Source organism: Mesocricetus auratus, unplaced genomic scaffold (assembly GCF_017639785.1).
Source record: "Mesocricetus auratus isolate SY011 unplaced genomic scaffold, BCM_Maur_2.0 Super-Scaffold_100022, whole genome shotgun sequence".
NCBI lineage: Eukaryota > Metazoa > Chordata > Mammalia > Rodentia > Cricetidae > Mesocricetus > Mesocricetus auratus.
Genome location: NW_024429203.1, coordinates 17,368,350 through 17,387,197, shown reverse-complemented (window position 1 = coordinate 17,387,197; position 18,848 = coordinate 17,368,350). Strand labels below are relative to the sequence as shown.

At 36.8% G+C, this 18,848-nt stretch overlaps 2 protein-coding genes across 2 annotated transcripts; both read right to left on the bottom strand.

The window, feature by feature from the left end:
- Positions 1 to 3,654: 3,654 nt before the first annotated feature.
- LOC101832353 (olfactory receptor 8B3-like) lies at positions 3,655 to 4,593 on the bottom strand. The gene has a single exon (XM_005069355.3). It carries the CDS (start codon positions 4,585 to 4,587, stop codon positions 3,655 to 3,657), a length of 933 nt encoding a protein of 310 aa, XP_005069412.2. The 5' UTR covers positions 4,588 to 4,593.
- Positions 4,594 to 14,460: 9,867 nt separating this feature from the next.
- Positions 14,461 to 15,582, bottom strand: LOC101832095 (olfactory receptor 8B8-like). The gene has a single exon (XM_005069354.4). It carries the CDS (start codon positions 15,568 to 15,570, stop codon positions 14,638 to 14,640), a length of 933 nt encoding a protein of 310 aa, XP_005069411.1. The 5' UTR covers positions 15,571 to 15,582; the 3' UTR covers positions 14,461 to 14,637.
- Positions 15,583 to 18,848: the final 3,266 nt, after the last annotated feature.

Sequence of the window (18,848 nt, the reverse complement as noted above, 5' to 3'; positions counted from 1 at the left end):
CAAGATATGTCATGCAGTATGCTCAGAGAGAAATGTTACCAAAGTTCTCACACAAATACAAACTCTAGAAGCTGTAATATCTTCCTGGTAGGCATGATATGCTAGCTCAATAGTGAAATATTTGTTTTAGGAGTACCCAACAATTATATATTTGATGTTTACTCCACAGAAGGGAACTCTGGATGGTAATGTGTAAATCATATTCAAATGTGTATATGGATATAGATATCAACCCACAAGGTTAGAAAGTAAAAATAATGAGACATTAATCTGATGTCTGAAAGATCTGTACCATTGTCACAGTCATAGTACCATTAACCTGAATTTTTATTCATTCAACTTAATTCAGTCATTTAGTTATCCTTTAGGAGTTTCACAGAGCACTAAAATCATTGCACTATTCTTTTAGGTAATTTCCTTACCTTTTTACATTTATGAATTTGATAAAATTTCAAGAAAAAATAAATCTACATTCATAAAGTGTGCTGTTCTATAGTTTCTTCTTACAATTACTCTTTTGAGTTTTCGAATCAAGGTAATGATTCTCTTATGAAATGCTTATTATATTTTATTGCTGTTCATTTTTAATGATAATTTGAGAATTGAAAATATTTGGTAAAGTTTACAACTAGCTTATCCATGCCTAGTTTCCTCATTATTAAAAGTATAGATGAAATGGAGTTTCTTGAATATCTGTCTAGTTGAATTACCTACTTTTTAACCTATGTACACCCTCAATATAATATAGAAATGTTACAAGAAATAACCTATCCTAAGTGTTTATCCCCAAGTATATGAACATAAGAAACACTAAATAAACCCATTAAGGTGTATGTGTGTGTGTGTATGAACAATAAATGATCAAAGGTAATGAACATGAGACATACAGGGAAAGGTGAGGTAAATAAAGTATTCACAATATCACATATTTTATACAGTTTTGATGTCCCTGTATTATGTTCTCCTTATATAGTCCAGGTTGTCTTAAGAGTGGTGAGGCTACCCATGCTGACCTGACATGGTATTCTGGCCATAACAACTTAAAGGTTAGCATTTCAGTAGTTTGTTACTTTACATGATGGGATTTTAATATCTTTTATCCAACATACCTAAATGTTGAAAAGACCTGGGTGACCATATACAGCTCCTAAAATTTATTCAGACAATGTGAGGGTCAAGTATCAGACCAAGCAGGCATTGAAAACAGAAGTGGCAGCATAAAAAAGATCAAGATTCATGGAGATCACGATTCATGAAGTCATACTGGAAATAAAGAAACAGACAAACATATGTAGAAGCAGAATTTTTCCTTTAATCAGAACAACCTAAAGGCCACAGGCTCTATGTGAGAGTAATGACTGCTAGCACATGGATCAGGGGCATTGACGTTTTATGCAGTGGAAAGAGGTTGTGATGGAATATTCCACCAACAGAGTAAGTTCCCCGCCAGTGTCAAAAGTGATAGATATCCATGGATGGGAACTCCCTGGGTCTTACCAGGCAAAAGGTATCACTAGTGAAGTCACTTTTCCTGTAAAGAGATGTGCTGGCCCACTTGAGGTTTTAGTCATTAACCCTTCAATGACAGTGTCCTAGATGTGTTTTCTATGCTTCCCAGATAGATAATATTGCAAATAAATATGTCAGTTTCTAAATGTCTGGAGATTTTTACAAGATATTTTCAAAGTCAAAATATATATTTCTCAACAAATACCAAAGCATAAAGCACTTCAGGAAAGGCTAAGACAATATCTTCACTTTGTGGACCTGGCTGCTGTGGGATTCCAACTATATCATGAAAGTAAAGATGGGTCTGTGTGATACCTCAGAGTTCTTAGTTAACACCATTCTTCATTAAAGTGTCTGTTCTGCTTTAAATTATATTTTTAATTCTTTACTCCCTTTTCTTATCCACTCTCTTATGTGGCAGGTGGCAATAGAATATTCCTTCTATATGTTTTCTTTTGTTAATTCATACCCTCAGGAGTTTTCTTTATAAAAGTACAAAGAACAAATCACTTAAAAAAGATCAATTTAGCTTTAGTTGCACTTTATTCATATATGTATATGTACATATATATGTACACACATATATATATATATTTCATGATAAATAGAATGGAAACCCATGTAGGAAACTCTCAGCAAGTCTTAGACAATCCACAGCTGTTTCCAGGTGAGTAGGACTAGTAGATAACATAGATATGAAAGGCTACAATGCATTCAGAAAGTGGGAAATGTGTGGATAAAAAGTTAAAAGGGGAACTAGCTACAAGATAGCAGAAATATTACTTACTAGATATACTTTTCATTCAAAAAAGACAATAATTTTATTGGGACAAGAGATATTGTTTAGTTGTTGAAATCACTTAGCTCTTGCAGAAGACTTGGTTCCAGTTTAATGAACCCAGATGGAAGTTTACAACCTTCAGTAATTCTCTCATGCATATCTAATAACTTCTTCTGGCCTCTGTGGGCTTCTTCATGCCCAGGGTGCACATAAACTCACACAAGTATAGACACATACATATAAAACATTTTTAATTAAATTATAAACCAGAGACAAAGCAAAAACCAATATTTTGCAACATATATACACATAATATAGATTTAATATATGTAAATATATATGAATGAATTGCTAATGAAAAATCCAGAAGATTAGTATTGGTCTCACATGAAAAAATAGATAGTGTTTCTTAAGTATAAGTCAAGGATTTAATTATGTCAAGAGAACAACATGATAGAAAAATGGACAATTTATGCTAAATTTCAAAATGTAATGAAGTTGGGAAAAAGTAATCAACAAAATATTTACAGAGTATATTTAAATATTTAAATTTCACTTTAATAACATTCAATTTATTATCTTTTTAAAATTTTGTAATAGTCTTCTTTAACTTATTTAGTATCTTAAAGATAGTCATTTTTACACTTTTATCGAAAGAATCATAATTAAATAGCATATTCCATGAAAAACATTATCATAACTTGACTTGCTTCTAATTAATTCCTTGAAGTTTAAATGCCCCATTTCCATCATCATTTCTAAATCCCCTGACTTAAAAATATGTTTCCTATTACAGAAAATAAACTCAACTTGTCAAATTAACTAAGAGAGATCCTTGCTAAAAGATGTTTAGTTCATATTGACTGTACATATGAGTGGGTAACTTTAATTTACTGTGGAACCTTTCATTTCTGATTTGAAAAGGGGAAATTCTCCAGTGAAGGAGAATGTCCAGAGTAGAAACATATTATACATGAATGTTTCTAAAGACCATGCTAATTGAGTCAACTGACAGAATGCAAACCTAGCATTGTGAAATGCAGTCATTATTAGACATTGATCTTTTGTAATGAGAAGACCACATGAAAGTGATCATATTTTAGATGCACAAATTTCTCTACTAAAATTTTTAAAGTGTGAAAGAAACTGCAAAATTAATCATGACAATGGTAAAGAATGAAAGTTGATATCTTTAAATACAGAAATACATTATTGAAAGGGGATTCGAACTTTTCACTATTAAAAATAAAATAAAACACCATGACCAAAAACAAAATGTAGGTAAGATAATGGCCACACAAATGGAACTAATGAAATTGACTTTCCAAGTCTTTTAACTATACATGAAAAGACCCTCTTTCAGATCAATACTTTCTCTTACTCAGTGTCTTTCTCAAGGCAACTTTAACATCTTTGTTCCTCAAGCTGTATATTAACGGATTCAGCAAAGGAACTGTATTGGTGTAAAAGACTGAAGAGATTTTACCTTCATCCATTGACATGGCAGCTGATGGTTTGAGGTACATAAATGCACCTGACCCAAAGAACAGAGAAACAGCAATTACATGTGAACTGCAGGTGTGGAAGGCCTTGGACCTACCCTCATTAGAGTTGATATGAAAAATACTGCTGAGGATGAAACCATAAGAGATAAATATGGTGATGCTGGGCACAATGATGTTGATGCCCACCACAATGAAAACCTCCAGTTCATTGACATAAGTGCTTGTGCAGGAGAGCTGCATCACAGGGAGGATGTCACAGAAGTAGTGGTTGATGGTGTTGGCATCACAGAAGGTCAGTCTCAGCATGCATCCTGTATGAGCCAGTGCACCAGAAAATGCCATCATGTATGAGCCAAGAATAAGATTCAAACATAATTTATGAGACATGACTATATTATACAAGAGTGGATTACAGATAGCCACATAGCGATCATAGGCCATTGATGTCAGCACATAACACTCAGAAATGGAGAAAAAGCTGAAAAAGAAAAGCTGGGTCATGCATCCTCTATAGGAAATCACATTCTTCTCTGATATAAAGCTCATCAACATTTTGGGTGAGAACACAGAAGAGTAACAGAGGTCAACAGAGGACAAGTTAAAGAGGAAAAAGTACATTGGGGTGTGAAGGTGAGAATCCAGTCCAATCAAGATGATCAAACCAAGATTTCCCAACACAGTGACCACATACATCACCAGAAACAGGATGAAAAGTGGGCACTGGAGATTAGGTTCCACTGTTAATCCCAACAGAATGAATTCAGTCACTGAAGAGACATTTCCAGGAACCATTCTTTTATAAAGGAATCTGTGAGAAGAGCCAAAGAGGTATCATGTTAGAGGAAAATGCACCCATTCACACAATAGTCTTTAATACAACATAGAATATCATCTGCAGAAATTCTTTCTTTAATTGTGATATTTCTCTTAAATTATTTCACACACATACACACATAGACACACACATATATTATTTCATAGTTGATTTGATCATATTCTGCCTCCCTTCCTCAAACATTTCCAGATCCAGCCTCCCTCACTACCTATACTAGCTTAAATTCTTTTTCATTCATAAAGTTAATTTGTGTTGCACATATGTTCTTGAAACTATGGCATTTCAATATAAGGATGGCTGGCTTACCAGGGGCTACCCTCTTAGAGAAGACTTACTCTCTCTCTCTCCCATCACCTTACCATTGCCAATAGCTATAAGCCAAGGGTGCAATTTTTTATACCCACTAGTTGTATGCTCAAGATCTGTGCAAGTCTGGATTGGACTTGCACAGATCTTGAGCATACAACTAGTATAAGTTTGAATATAAGGAAAAAGTGTTTTCTGGACACATAATTGCAGCTACATATCCAAACTTATATTCATCAAAGACCCAGCTCTTATACTATTTCTGCCCTCAGTTATTAAACAAGATAAGTAACAGAGTACAATATCACGTTCATCCCACAAATGGCTATCAACAGTTTTCTATGAAAACATGACTCCTGAAAGCCAGAGGATAAGGGAGACTATTCAACCAAGAAAAAAATCATTATTAGATCATTGCATCATTGATTTTTTTCCTTGTCTTTACTCTTCCCCTCGGTGATGATATTGGAATTAAGTACCTTGGCAACATGTGCTGGCCGCATTAGATCAGTACATTGTTCTAAAAAAATCATGAATGGTTTAGTTATTCCCATGTCATAGAAAAAGTTATGAATGTAGAGTAGTGTGGTTCTGTCAAAGGAGGAGGAACTATATAAATCTTCTGCGTTCCCCAAATCCCCAAAGTCTCCTCACAGTCTTCATGCCCCACTTTGAATGGATTTTTATATCAGTTTCACTTGAGTTCTAATACTGTACACTATGAAAAACAGTGACTTATATCTTAAATCTCTAGAATTTAGTCTTTAAAAAGACAATAATATAAATTGAATTCTGAAGTTCACATTTATTCAGTAAAGAAAATATGGTATTTCCTCACTGTTTACTTACTTCGATGGTCCTGGAAAAGCAATTACATCACAGATATATTTCTAGTATATATCTAGTTAGTATCTCCAAACTGAAAATCATAACTTGTTATGGTTATAGCCATCTCAAGCATCAGGGGAAAATTTTTTATCACATTTGTCTTTGATAAGTAAGCATTTTTATATTATATGTACCTATAGTTATTATGCACTCATTTATAAACAGAGTAGATGATTGCTCAAACCTCTCAAGAGAATATTTTTAAGTATAAGTACAGATAATTGGTTTACAGTGATACCTTAGACATTAATATGTCATTATTTCCTTAGGGGCTTGATTTTTCTTCATTTTCCTTCCCTTTAGGTATCAGATTCCCCCATGGAAATGGAAAATAAATCAATTTTAACTTAGCAAGATAATGGAACAGGAAGTATACAATCCTACATCATTAACACAGCAACTGAGCTACATTTATGTACCCACTCAATCTGTGAGGAATCTGGAAATTAGACATGAGTTCCTTACATCCTGACCTCCCATGAAACCAGCCAAATTGGATCTTCTAGGGAAAACAAGTTACCATCGCAAGTTATTCTTGACATAGCAGCACAAAATAAGGATGAAAACTTACCCCCTGATAAATGATTGTCATGCACATATACACATCCAAAGCCAAATGTGTTCATGCGTTTTCCATAAGGATATTTCAGGAAAATACAGTATGCACTCTGATCCCAAATGCCAGTTAGAAAGGGATGGTAGCTGAGACTGAAAGTTTGCATAGTTAACATTCTTCGGTCAATATGGGAGTAAGAGTTGAAAACTTTCATTTATTGGTTTCTCCCTATAGAAGAAAGACATGTACAGTACTTCCAATACACTAAATCATCTTTTGGTTAACCAGATTTTTGGTTACTGTCTAGAATGCTAGGCTGAGGTAGAGTTTTGATAGTAATTAAGATTCAGTAGTTTTGTTTTCAGTTCCAGTAAAAATATATATGTGGATATAGACTGGTGATCGGATCACCATAACTCCTACCCAATGTGTGTCAATGACATAAGATAGGAAAACAGCTAGCCACACTACCCCTAACATCACCTCAGGGTGGAAAGAAGTATGAAATATGTCATAATGCAACTGATTTGGACACTGCTGTCAAGTTGGTTTCTGTCTCTGTTGTTTCAGAGCACTGATTGTGTCGGTCATATTCTGAACAACAGAGAGCCACCCGGGATAAATCAAAAGTGAATAAGTACTATATTCAAGCCTATCAAGAATATTTAATGCCACTATTTTCAACGTCTTCACAAAAGTTGAAGAGAACAAAATTAATGTTGTAAATCCAATGTTACTAAAGTCAAATAAAATAATCATCCCATGGACATCTTTTAAGTGGCTTTTTGTTTGTTTGCTTGTTTAACTCAGCTAAGCATGTATAAGTTAATTTGAACATTGTTGTTTAAAAACTACTGTTTTCCAACTTTTGTATGTGTTTCCTTATATTTATGTCTTATTAATTACTTTTCAAGAAAGTTTGATAGATTTTGTTGTACAAAACATTCTACTCTTTGTTGGGATGCATTGGTATATATGTATATTTTCTTAATTTCCACTTTATATTACTCATTATTAGTGTATTAAAATGCAACTGACATCTAAATGTTAATATTTATATTTTGTTTAAAGTTTATATACATTATAAGATTTTTGTTTGGTTCATTAGAACTTTGGACACAGAAGGCCACATCCTCTATAAAGAGAAATCATTCTTCAAGATATCTAATTTAAAAGCACTTGCTGGTTATATTGTTGTTGTTGTTGTTTTTTGTAGGCTGTCCTGGAACTAGCTCTGTAGACCACTGGCCTCGAACTCACAGAGATCTGCCTGCCTCTGCCTCCCGTGTGCTGGGATTAAAGGTGTGGGCCACCAATGATCGGCCAGCACTTGCTGGTTTTTCTTTCCCAATAACTCTGTCTAGAACTTTCATTGCTACATTGAATAAAAATTTCAAAAGGGTTGTGCAGCATGAATAATAAAAATCCAGAGACAGATGTTGTGGTTAAAGCTGAAGATGAGAGAAGCAAAGTGGCCAGCCACTCTGGAGTTCTTGCCTCTGTCAATGCTCAGGTCAAAGGGGCGATCCACCGAACCTCAGATTGCATCTCCAGACTCACTGCTCCTCTCCAAATCTCAGACTGCATCTGAGATTGCACTGAGCTCAGTATATTCTCTCAAGCGCAGAGACTGAAGGCATGGGCCCTGTTTCTCTTTTAGACTGATTCACTCTCATGTAGCCTACAGTGGCCATGAACTCACAGAGATCTAGTTGCCTCTGACTCCTGCCATCACTGCCCAACTTGTATGGCTGTAGCTGGCTTTGCATTCTGATCTCCAGGCATGCTTTATTAGATCATAAAAAATATATCACCCCAGGGATTTTAATGTAATGTTAATCTCAGAGTCAGTTTTTAATGAGCTCTTTTCATTGGTCCTTATTTTACTTAATTTCCTTATTAAGTCTTAAGGTTTTGTCATTTTCAGAATTGTCACTATTGTCTACAGCACAATTTATTAGTCACATTTAAGATGACTTAGATCAATTAATCATTTATTGTTAAACTGTGCCACATTCCATTCTGTACCCAGTCAAAGAAATATAAACCCCACTCTGAGTCTATACAAATAAGACTAAGTGCCAATTATTTATTCTCTCACAATTCATTCGTGTGTCTATAGTCTATATGCATGTTTGGTCCATGTGCTTGCTTTATGTGTGTTTGTAGTGTATATACTTGGTGTGTGAATATATGTGTGTGCTTGCACACAGACACACAAACCTGTGTTCATACACAGATGCACACAGACACACATCCAAAGGTGTATGCATGTATATGGAGGCTTTACCTTCTGACTTAAATGTATCTGGTTTTCTAGAACAATGCTTATCCAGGGTGATGAGCTACAAAATACTCTAACATTTTATGTATCAACAAAAATTTACTAAGTACTGAGTATTCTGTGAACTTGAACTGCAAAACCTCATTCATATTCTGTAATTATATTTTATTGTAACACCCTAACTGATACAACCCAGTTATTAGGAAAGCTGTGGAAACTGCAGTGAACTGAATGGCTGCTCAGGAAGATTAGATATGAGAAGAGACTGGGAGTTCTTTGTTGGGGTCTGTCCAAAGTCTGAGCCTGGGGATAATCAAGGGTGGTCACAGAATCAACAGCCAATAGGAAAGGGTGTAGATGGCATTCGTGACCTTAGTGCCAGTGACGACAGCTCATCCAGTTCCAGCTTCTTAACTGGGATTTGAGAGAGACACTAGAAGCCCTCTGAAGATTACCTAGCCTACCCACATCACTCTTGACTAGTCTACAACAATGCTTGACATCTGTAGTTACCAGTACAGCTCATGACCTGAGAAAGGCAGCCAAGATCCTCTTCCAGAAATAAAAGAGAGCTGTTCCTCCGGCAGCATCAGGTAAACAGGCCGGCTTCCCGGCCTGTGCTCCAGTGCCTGCAGATCGCCTGGGACCTGCACAGAGCTCCCAATCCCGGCGGGAGCCAAGCACCCCAGACTCCAGATCTTCTCTCCCGCCAAAGAGACCAGGAAAGGAGAGGAGGCTTGGAGTCCAGGGAAGCAGCTGTTCCTCCGGCAGCATCAAGTAAACAGGCCGGCTTCCCGGCCTGTGCTCCAGTGCCTGCAGATCGCCTGGGACCTGCACAGAGCTCCCAATCCCGGCAGGAGCCAAGCACCCCAGACTCCAGATCTTCTCTCCCGCCAAAGAGACCAGGAAAGGAGAGGAGGCTTGGAGTCCAGGGAAGCAGCTGTTCCTCCGGCAGCATCAAGTAAACAGGCCAGCTTCCCGGCCTGTGCTCCAGTGCCTGCAGATCACCTGTGACCTGCACAGAGCTCCCAATCCCGGCGGGAGCCAAGCACCCCAGACTCCAGATCTTCTCGTCCATCAACGAGACTAGGAAAGGAGAGGAGGCTTGGAGTCCAGGGAAGCAGCTGTTCCTCCGACAGCATCAGGTAAACAGGCCGGCTTCCCGGCCTGTGTTCCAGTGCCTGCAGATCGCCTGGGAACTGCACAGAGCTCCCAATCCTGGAGGGAGCCAAGCACCCAGACCCCAGGTCTTCTCTCCCACCAAGGAGACCAGGAAACCAGAGGACCCAGGGAGACCAGGGGAGTAGCTGTTCTAGATCAAGTACAACAGGACCCAGCATAGGGTCCAGGGGACCAGGTAAGAGGATAAGCGCCCCAGATTTCTGTTCTTCTTCTCCACCCACGGGACCAGAATTCGGACAAGGAATAGAAGAACCACCAGATTATTGGACTTGCTAGCACCCACCAAAAGGGAACTCTGGTCCCCAGACCAGTAAGGGGCTCTTTCTGCACCCACTAGAAGAAGAGATGGGAAAGAGACAATACAAAAACACAGTCAGCAACAGAAAAACAAATATGACACCACCAGATTCTAGAGACTCCACACCAGCAAGACCCCAACATTCCAATGCGAACGAAGCAGAAGAGAACGACCTTAAAAACACTTTCATGAAAATGATAGAGGCCCTAAAAGAGGATATTGGAAAATCCCTCAAAGAAATGGAAGAAAAAACAAACCAAAAAAGGCAAGAAATGGAAGAAAAAACAAACCAAAAAATGCAAGAATTGGAAGAAAAAACAAACCAAAAAAGGCAGGAAATGGAAGAAGAAATGAAGCAAGAAATGGAAGAAAAACAAAGCAAAAAATGCAAGAATTGGAAGAAGAAACATACCAAAAAAGGCAGGAAATGGAAGAAGAAACAAACCAAAAAATGCAAGAATTGGAAGAAAAAACAAACCAAAAAATGAAAAAAATGGAAGAAGAAACAAACCAAAAAAGGCAGGAAATGGAAGAAGAAACAAAGCACAAAATGCAAGAATTGGAACAAAAAGCAAACCAAGAAATGGAAGAAAGAACAAACCAAAAAATTCATAAAAGGCAACAAACGGACGAACAGATAAACAGAAAATTGCAAGAAGCAATGCAAACACTGCAAGGGTTGAAAACTGAAATAGAGTCATTAAAAAAAACACAGAAAAAAGAAAAGCTGGACAAACAGTCAGGTACTACCAATACAAGCATTACCAACAGAATAGAAGAGATGGAAGAGAGAATCTCAAGTGTTGAAGATACGCTAGGAGAAATGGATTTATCAACCAAAGAAAACCTTAAATCCAACAAATCCTTAACACAAAACATCCAGGAAATATGGGACACCATGAAAAGACCAAACGTAAGAATAATAGGTATAGAAGAAGGAGAAGAAATCCACCTCAAAGGGGCAGAAGGCATATTCAACAAAATCATAGAAGAAAACTTTCCCAACCTTAAGAAAGACATGCCAATGAAGGTACAAGAAGCCTACGGAACACCAAATAGAGTGGACCACAAAAAAAAATTCCCTCGCCACATAATAATCAAGACCCCAAACATACAGAATAAAGAAAGAATATTAAGAGCAGCTAAGGAAAAAGGTCAAGTAACATATAAAGGCAGACCTATCAGAATTACACCTGATTTCTCCATGGAAACGCTGAAAGCCAGAAGGTCCTGGATTCTACCTACACTAAGAGACCATGGGTGCCAGCCCAGACTACTATACCCGGCAAAGCTCTCAATCACTATAGATGGAGAAAACAAGATATTCCATGACAAAACTAGATTCAAGCAATATGTGTCCACTAACCCAGCCCTATAGAAATAAAAGAAACAAAAGAAACAAACACACTCAGAAATGAAAATTTCATGTGCTGGCAATGGTCCTCAATAGTGCAGCACTTGCCTAATGCATGTGAATCCATACGTTCTATATCCAGCGCTGTAAAACAATAAGAGTGATAGCAATGACACATATGTGAGGGGATACAAAGATAGCTAAGGGGTCAAGGGCTCTGCCTACTCCCATGTAGGACATGAGTGTGGTTCCCAACACCCATCTCAGTTAACTCAGAATCATCTGTTAATCCTTCCATACTCCATGCACACCATCATTCACAAGTGTGAGTGCACACACACACACACACACAACTAAAAGTAACCTTTAAAAACAAATAATTGAAGAGTGCGTTAAGGAAAGAATTTATTTAGATAGGAGAACAGGTTAATTGATAAAGTAACAAAGTACAGAATGAAAATTGATATAAAGTCAATGTCTGTAACTGGTAGACAGATATGCAGAGACTATATGTTTTCTGTTGCTTCTTTTTATTTGATCCTGTCAGATTATTTTTAGTAAGGTGAATATCATATACTAGGGGTTTCCTTTAAAATGTTATTGTTCACATAACTGACAACCAAATCAAAGTTTTGCAGCATTTTACTGTGAAACTGGGCATTAATATGATTGTATAAAGAATCCAATGCGGCACATTTTCATAAAATAAACAACTTTTAATCGTTATGTGTTATTATAAACAGACTATTTCCAATATACCTGATCCTTTAATGTATTATGTTTTTGTGTGTCCTATTGATAATCAAACCGAGGAATTCACACATGTTACATAAGTTCTGGGATGGTACATGCCACATCTGGAACTATCCTGGAAAACACCACTGCATTCAAGAGTGAAGGAAGATAAAGAGGAAGAGGAAGAGGTGAACCCAGTTGATTCTTCCAGTCATTTGGACCACTCATATTATTACCAAGGACCATTAGTGAAAGACAAAATCTGTAAGTCAATTTTTAGAGTATCACTAAGTTAAAAAATAAAATAAAAGCCCACCCCAAAACAGCAGTGTTTGTCAAGAAGTATTTCCAAGATAAAATAATGCATCTTAATGCCGGAGCAAATAATAGGTCAGGGTAATTGGAAAATAAAATTCATGGGTTGAGAAATGCCCAATATCTGAAATAGACAATACATCTCTTACGAAGTTACAAGCAAAAAAACAAAACAAAACACACCAAAAAACACCCAAAAATACAGAGTTTAAGGCTGGAAATGGCAAATATTATTTCAAATTAATTTTTGAAGATACTATGGATATATTGTGCTTCAAATTAAAAATTATAAAAATGGGCCTCACCCTCCCTGGGGAATGATGTGGGGATTGGGTGGGGGTCTGGGAGAGCTGGTGGAGGGACTAGGGAGGAGGAATGGGAGAGGGAGCTGGGATTGACATGTGAAGTATTCATGTTTCTAATTTACATAAAAAAATTAAAAATGGTTATCATTTTGCCAACTTAAAAAATACATCCAACTATTATCTGAAAAAGACATCAATTTGTTCACCAAAAGTTTAACCTTTATAAAGAATCCTTATCTTCTGGCTGTACCTTGATCAATCTGCAATTTACATTCCATATGAGAACTATACATGAAAGCCAACAAATTTATGATTTGTCTTCAGACCCTCTTTGAGTTTAACTTTGCTATTCAGTAACTTGAGCCTTTATCCTGTCAAGAGAAATGTGATCTTTAAAATTTTTCTATTTTCGTAAAAAATTTAAGAACCCTGGGAGAGTTATTTTCCTAACTTTCATGGACTAAAATCTATCTTCCTATATAGTATCTCCAGGGCAACTTGCTCTCTTGGGCTGTCTTGACTCTGCTTGATTTCCTACAAATGCAGCCAATTTCCACATCTCAGTGTAAGAATCAACATCACCTAATGCTCTGCTTTTGTGCAGGCAATGGGGATAGTTATTGTTATATGACACACAAAATCAGAAGGGAGATGTTTTTCAAATTCTCCCTAAAAATTCTCTGCAATCACAGGCTGTCAGTGTCTAGCTTCTTTCACTCTTAGTTTAACACGTATTGTTTTTTCCTGGGGTTGGGGGTGCTTGCTTATTCTATCATCTATTTTGTTTTCCTGTATTACAAAACAAAGAAATCACTCAGATACTTTTATTTATAGTATTATGGATAAACTCAATTCCCTGTTCCAAAAGGTTTTGTCTACTGCTACAAAACAATAGTCTTCAACAAAATGAAAACTCTAACCATATTGAAAAATGTACATACCACACAGAAGCAAGTCATAATCACATTTAAAAATGGAATATTGCCACATAGTTATACTTCCTCAAATAAAAAATGATAACATGAATTCAGAATGCATGTTTCTACTATCAGTCGACTTGAAATCAGAAAATAAAATTGGAAACTTCATACTTTAACCTATTGGGTTATCAGTAAATCATGGTCCTCTCTGAACATCAGTAACTATTACACACAGTAAGTGAATGAAGCACCTAGGATATACTGATAGAGTTGTTTCCCAATACAAGTAGAAAACTGCACATGCAACCTGTGATGCATCTGACTATGGCTTAAGATGTTATCTACGTTACAAAGGAGAATCAACAGAGAGGGGGCAAGGCATTATTCTGAATTACATTCCCAAAGGCACATTAGGAGCAAAAGTGAAAAATCCACAATCACTGACTTGTGTCACTCTACTTGATCAACTGACATACCATTCTCTTTTCCTGAAAAAAAACTAGAGTTTCATAATGAAAGGGGGAAATAAAAAGTCTTTATTAATATGAGGCTTTATTAACACAAAGGAAAATTAATGACGAATCTTGGTAATGGTGAGGAAAAGAAAAGGACTCTAAAATTATTTTAAAAATTAAAATTATTCAAATTTCCTTTATTATTATATGAAGGAAATAATAGTTGCATTAATCAAGATACAATGTATCTACACACTAAGATATCATGTGGTAAATTTTCAACATTAAATTTAAAAACAGAATAATGCCTAGAGATAAAAATCTGTTAAATATTCTCCCATGAAACATTTTAAGTAACTATAAAGTATCCACATTCTGTAAGCCACAGGCAGATACAAGTTGTCGCCATTCAAAATTTCCATCTGGTCAGAGTTTTTTTCAGGGCCATTTTCACATCTTTGTTCCTCAAACTGTAGATTAAGGGATTCATCATAGGAACGACATTGGTATAAAAGACAGAAGAGGTTTTTCCTTGGTCCATAGATGAAGAGGAAGATGGTTTGAGATACATGAATGCACCTGATCCAAAGAACAGAGAAACAGCAATCATGTGGGAACTGCAGGTCCTAAACGCCTTGGACCTGCCCTCAGCGGAGTTGATGTGGCAGATGCTGGAGAGAATGAAAGCATAAGAGATAACGATGGCAATGCTGGGCACAGTGACGTTGATGCCCACTACAATAAAAACTACAAGCTGATTAACGTAAGTGCTGGTGCAGGAGAGCTGCATCACAGGGAGGATGTCACAGAAGTAGTGGTTGATGGTGTTTGCATCACAGAAGGTCAGTCTCAGCATGCATCCTGTGTGAGCCATAGCACCAGAAAATGCCATTGCATACGTACCAAACATAAGGTTCAAACACAGTTTAGGGGACATAGCAACAGTGTACAATAATGGATTACAGATAGCCACATAGCGATCATAGGCCATTGATGTCAGGACATAACCTTCAGAAATGACAAAGAAACAAAAGAAATATAATTGGGTCAAACATTCCACATACGAAATAACATTATTACTTAATATAAAGTTCATCAGCATTTTGGGAGTGAACACAGAAGAATAGCAGAGGTCTATGAAGGACAAGTTAAAGAGGAAAAAGTACATTGGTGTGTGAAGGTTTGAATTTATTACAATTAGAGTTATCAAACACAAATTCCCCAATGCAGTAACGATATACATTGCTAGAAACACAAAGAACAAGGGTATTTGGAGATCAGGCTGGTCTGTTAGTCCTACCAGAATGAATTCAGTCACCAAAGAGACATTTGCAGAAGTCATGTTTCTACAAGAGAATCTGCAGAAACAGGAAAAATGATCTCATTAGAAAATGATCCCCTCTTCCTATCATGGTTCCTTGATTTGTGGGTTGGAAATATGTGATACTGGGCCCAGCTGAACCCATAAATTGTAAGGAGTATAACCAAGTTATCTTACACATGAAAGAGCAGTGGTGAAAAAATGTAAGTATGATTTATAGAAAAAAATGATAAATGTGAATGAATGAAAACATAAACATTCTGTCTCTATAGTTTATTGCTACTCTAGAGTCCTTCCCACACAAATAAATCTGGAGGTCATGACCACTTAATGCTGACCATAGATAGAGATTTATCTCTCATATAGCTAGAGATTTACCTAGGAGTTTTTTTTCTTTCACTACTCAAAGTCACAGAAAATCATGAACCTAAAAGTGTATAAGTCCTGTCCATAGAGAGGTATCCTGCAACTTGGATGGCCACTACATCTCTTAACATTCTCCATAACATTTTCTTGGACAATTTCATGTAAGCCCCTAGATCACACAAGATAGGGAAGAAACAGTCCATCTCACATTAAGGAGGGTGTTCATACATTCAAGAAAATCAATATATTAGGAAAATTTCAGAGACTTCTTACCTTTGCTCTTCAGGATATGCAGAAGAGTAATTTTGGATTCTTTGTTTCTAGTAAGAGAATATAATGAAGACTTATTACCTGATATACTCTAAAAATACTTCTTAACTACAGAAGATATTTTTTGATCAGACTTTCAGTGTTCTCCAACAGCAGAGGAAATAACTTTACTATGATTCTCACACTGACACTAGAAATGCAATGGTTTTAATGGGACTGAAATGGCTTAACTGACTAGCTTACAAGTGGGGTACAAGCATAGCTACTCCCTTCCCAATGATAGCTTTTATATATAAAAAGGAATTGAAGCATTTAGCTGGTTTACAACTTGGATTATGATTTGCCTCTGGTTTCCTAGAGACTCAAAATATACAAGTTTCTCTTTAGGGAAAATACTCCCTCTTGTGGAGATGGAAATATAACCCCCCAATTTACCCAATTATCTTGATCTCTGTAGAGGGATCTGTTGTTGGATTCGTTGTCTCTTAATTAATCTTCATTAAGAATTTCCAGCTGAATATTCTCCAAGATCCCTAATTATTTTCTCTGAAATTTTTAAAGATTTGAATAAGTGACTTCAACTCTTGTAACCTACAGAATGTTAATGATACATATTTTAAAGGTATTTAAAGAATCAAATTCTATTTCTACTTGTTACTTCTAAACACCCACTGGAAACTTCTATCTGGGAATCTTGGTCAGTCAGTAGATGAGCTTATAATTCCTTTGCATCAATACTATATTTTAGAAGAAAATATTATCTATGAGATCCAATTCATATATTTCCCATAAACTTTTTTTTAATATCTACTTTACTTTTGCCTAACCCTAAATCACAAGTCTTTTCTCCTTCCTTGTCTTCAATAAGCCATAATTTTCAATGTTTACATTTATATAATTCACTTTGTGAAATTTTTTTATATTGCGAGAAAGTATGTCTGCTTTATTTCAGTTTTTCATGAGGGCTTATACTTTTCCATTCTCCTTATTTGAAAAGGGTATTCAACATTAAATTTATACATAGTTTTCAAACTCAATTAGACTAGTCTTTTACTATGATAGTCAGTAGTCACAGTTTAGTTGAAATATTATGCTACATCTGGTGGTAGCACAAGCCTTTAATCTCAGCACTCTGAAAACAGAGGCAGACAGATCTCTGTGAGTTGGATGCCACCCTGGTATACAGAGAAAATTCCAGGACAACTAGGGCTATGCAGAGAAGCCCTGTCACAAAGAAATAAAACTACAACAATAACAAAATTATATTACAGGAAGTGAGCCAAGTTATTTTCTATAAATAGTTATATCCATTTGGACACTGAACATAAAATATTCCTGAGCACATATGCTTAACAACAGAAATAATGGAATGAATTATCATTATCATGGACTCATTCCAAAGCATATGAAGAATATAGAAAAGATTATGAATAGATTTAGCTAGGTATAATGATTTCCACAAATATTTCGGGAGATCAGTTTAGAAAAAGAATCTTAATAACTCTCTTGTTAACACTTTATACTTTTTTGTTTTTTATTGATTTTTTATTTAAATAAGAAATAAGCTTCCTTTTTTTTTGTCAATCCCAGATCCCTCGCCCTCCTCTCCTCCCCCACATCCTAACAACCCCTCTCAAATCTCTCACGCAATTCCCACTCCACTCTCCAGGGAGGGTGAGGCCCTTCATTGGGGATCTCCAAAGTCTGTCATATCATCCTTGGTATGTCCTAAGCCCTCCCCCCAGGTGTCCAGGCTGAGAAGGAATCCCTCCATGTGGAATGGGCTCCCAAAGTCAATTGGATGCCAGGGATAAATATTGATCTAGTACCAGAGGCCGAAAAGAATGCTTGCGACCCCCAGAGGGGATCCCCGACCCGCAGGGATGAGGTGATGAGGGTGGGTCTTCATGAGCAGATCCGATCTTAAAAGTAAACTTCAAGAGGTTAAGGGAAGCAGACTCAAGACAACTTTTGCTGATCAAGAGCGTTTATTTTTGGGGTGAGATAGTTCTTATAGGAAGAGAATCTCAGGGGGCGGTACAAGCATGCCAATCAAGTCTCAACTCAAATATACACCAAATAAGGTAAAGACGAAGCTGTAATTTTCCATCAGTTGCATTCTGCAAATGCTCGTCAGTGTAAGCCAGGTGCAGGAATTAGGGAGGGGTAAAAGGTATTCAAAGGAACACATTAACCTTTTGTTAACAAAGACAATTGCTCTATAAGGGTTACTTCCCCTATCATTGTGGTAAAAGCATCCAAAGGAACACATTAACCCTTTGCCAACAAAGGCAATTGTTCTATAAGGGTTACTTCCCCCTGGCTAGGCGGGTGGGCTGCCCTGTGTAAATTTAACTTTTGTGGTTAACTTTTTCCTTTGTCTCAAGGGCATGTGTGCCTGCAGTCACGTAGGCAGAAGGCCAAGAAATGGCTGACAGACTCCATTTTGTTCAAGGTTCTAGCAGTCCCCAACATCTCCCCCCTTTTCTATATAGTAAAAGAAAAGAGCAGTTGGGTGAAGTGCCTGGCTTAGGTTACCTGGTGGGCTTCCAGTTCTGGACATGGCGAGAGAGGATACAAATTAAGATTTTGTCGGCCATGTTTGCTCCCAGATTCTGCAGCCAAGCTATCCCTGTCTTAAGCATCTCCACAGCCTGGAGCAG

What these genes read in the sequence shown, in the direction of transcription:
- LOC101832095 (XM_005069354.4), bottom strand. Translation starts at nt 15,570, where the DNA reads ATGACTTCTGCAAATGTCTCTTTGGTGACTGAATTCATTCTGGTAGGA.
- LOC101832353 (XM_005069355.3), bottom strand. Translation starts at nt 4,587, where the DNA reads ATGGTTCCTGGAAATGTCTCTTCAGTGACTGAATTCATTCTGTTGGGA.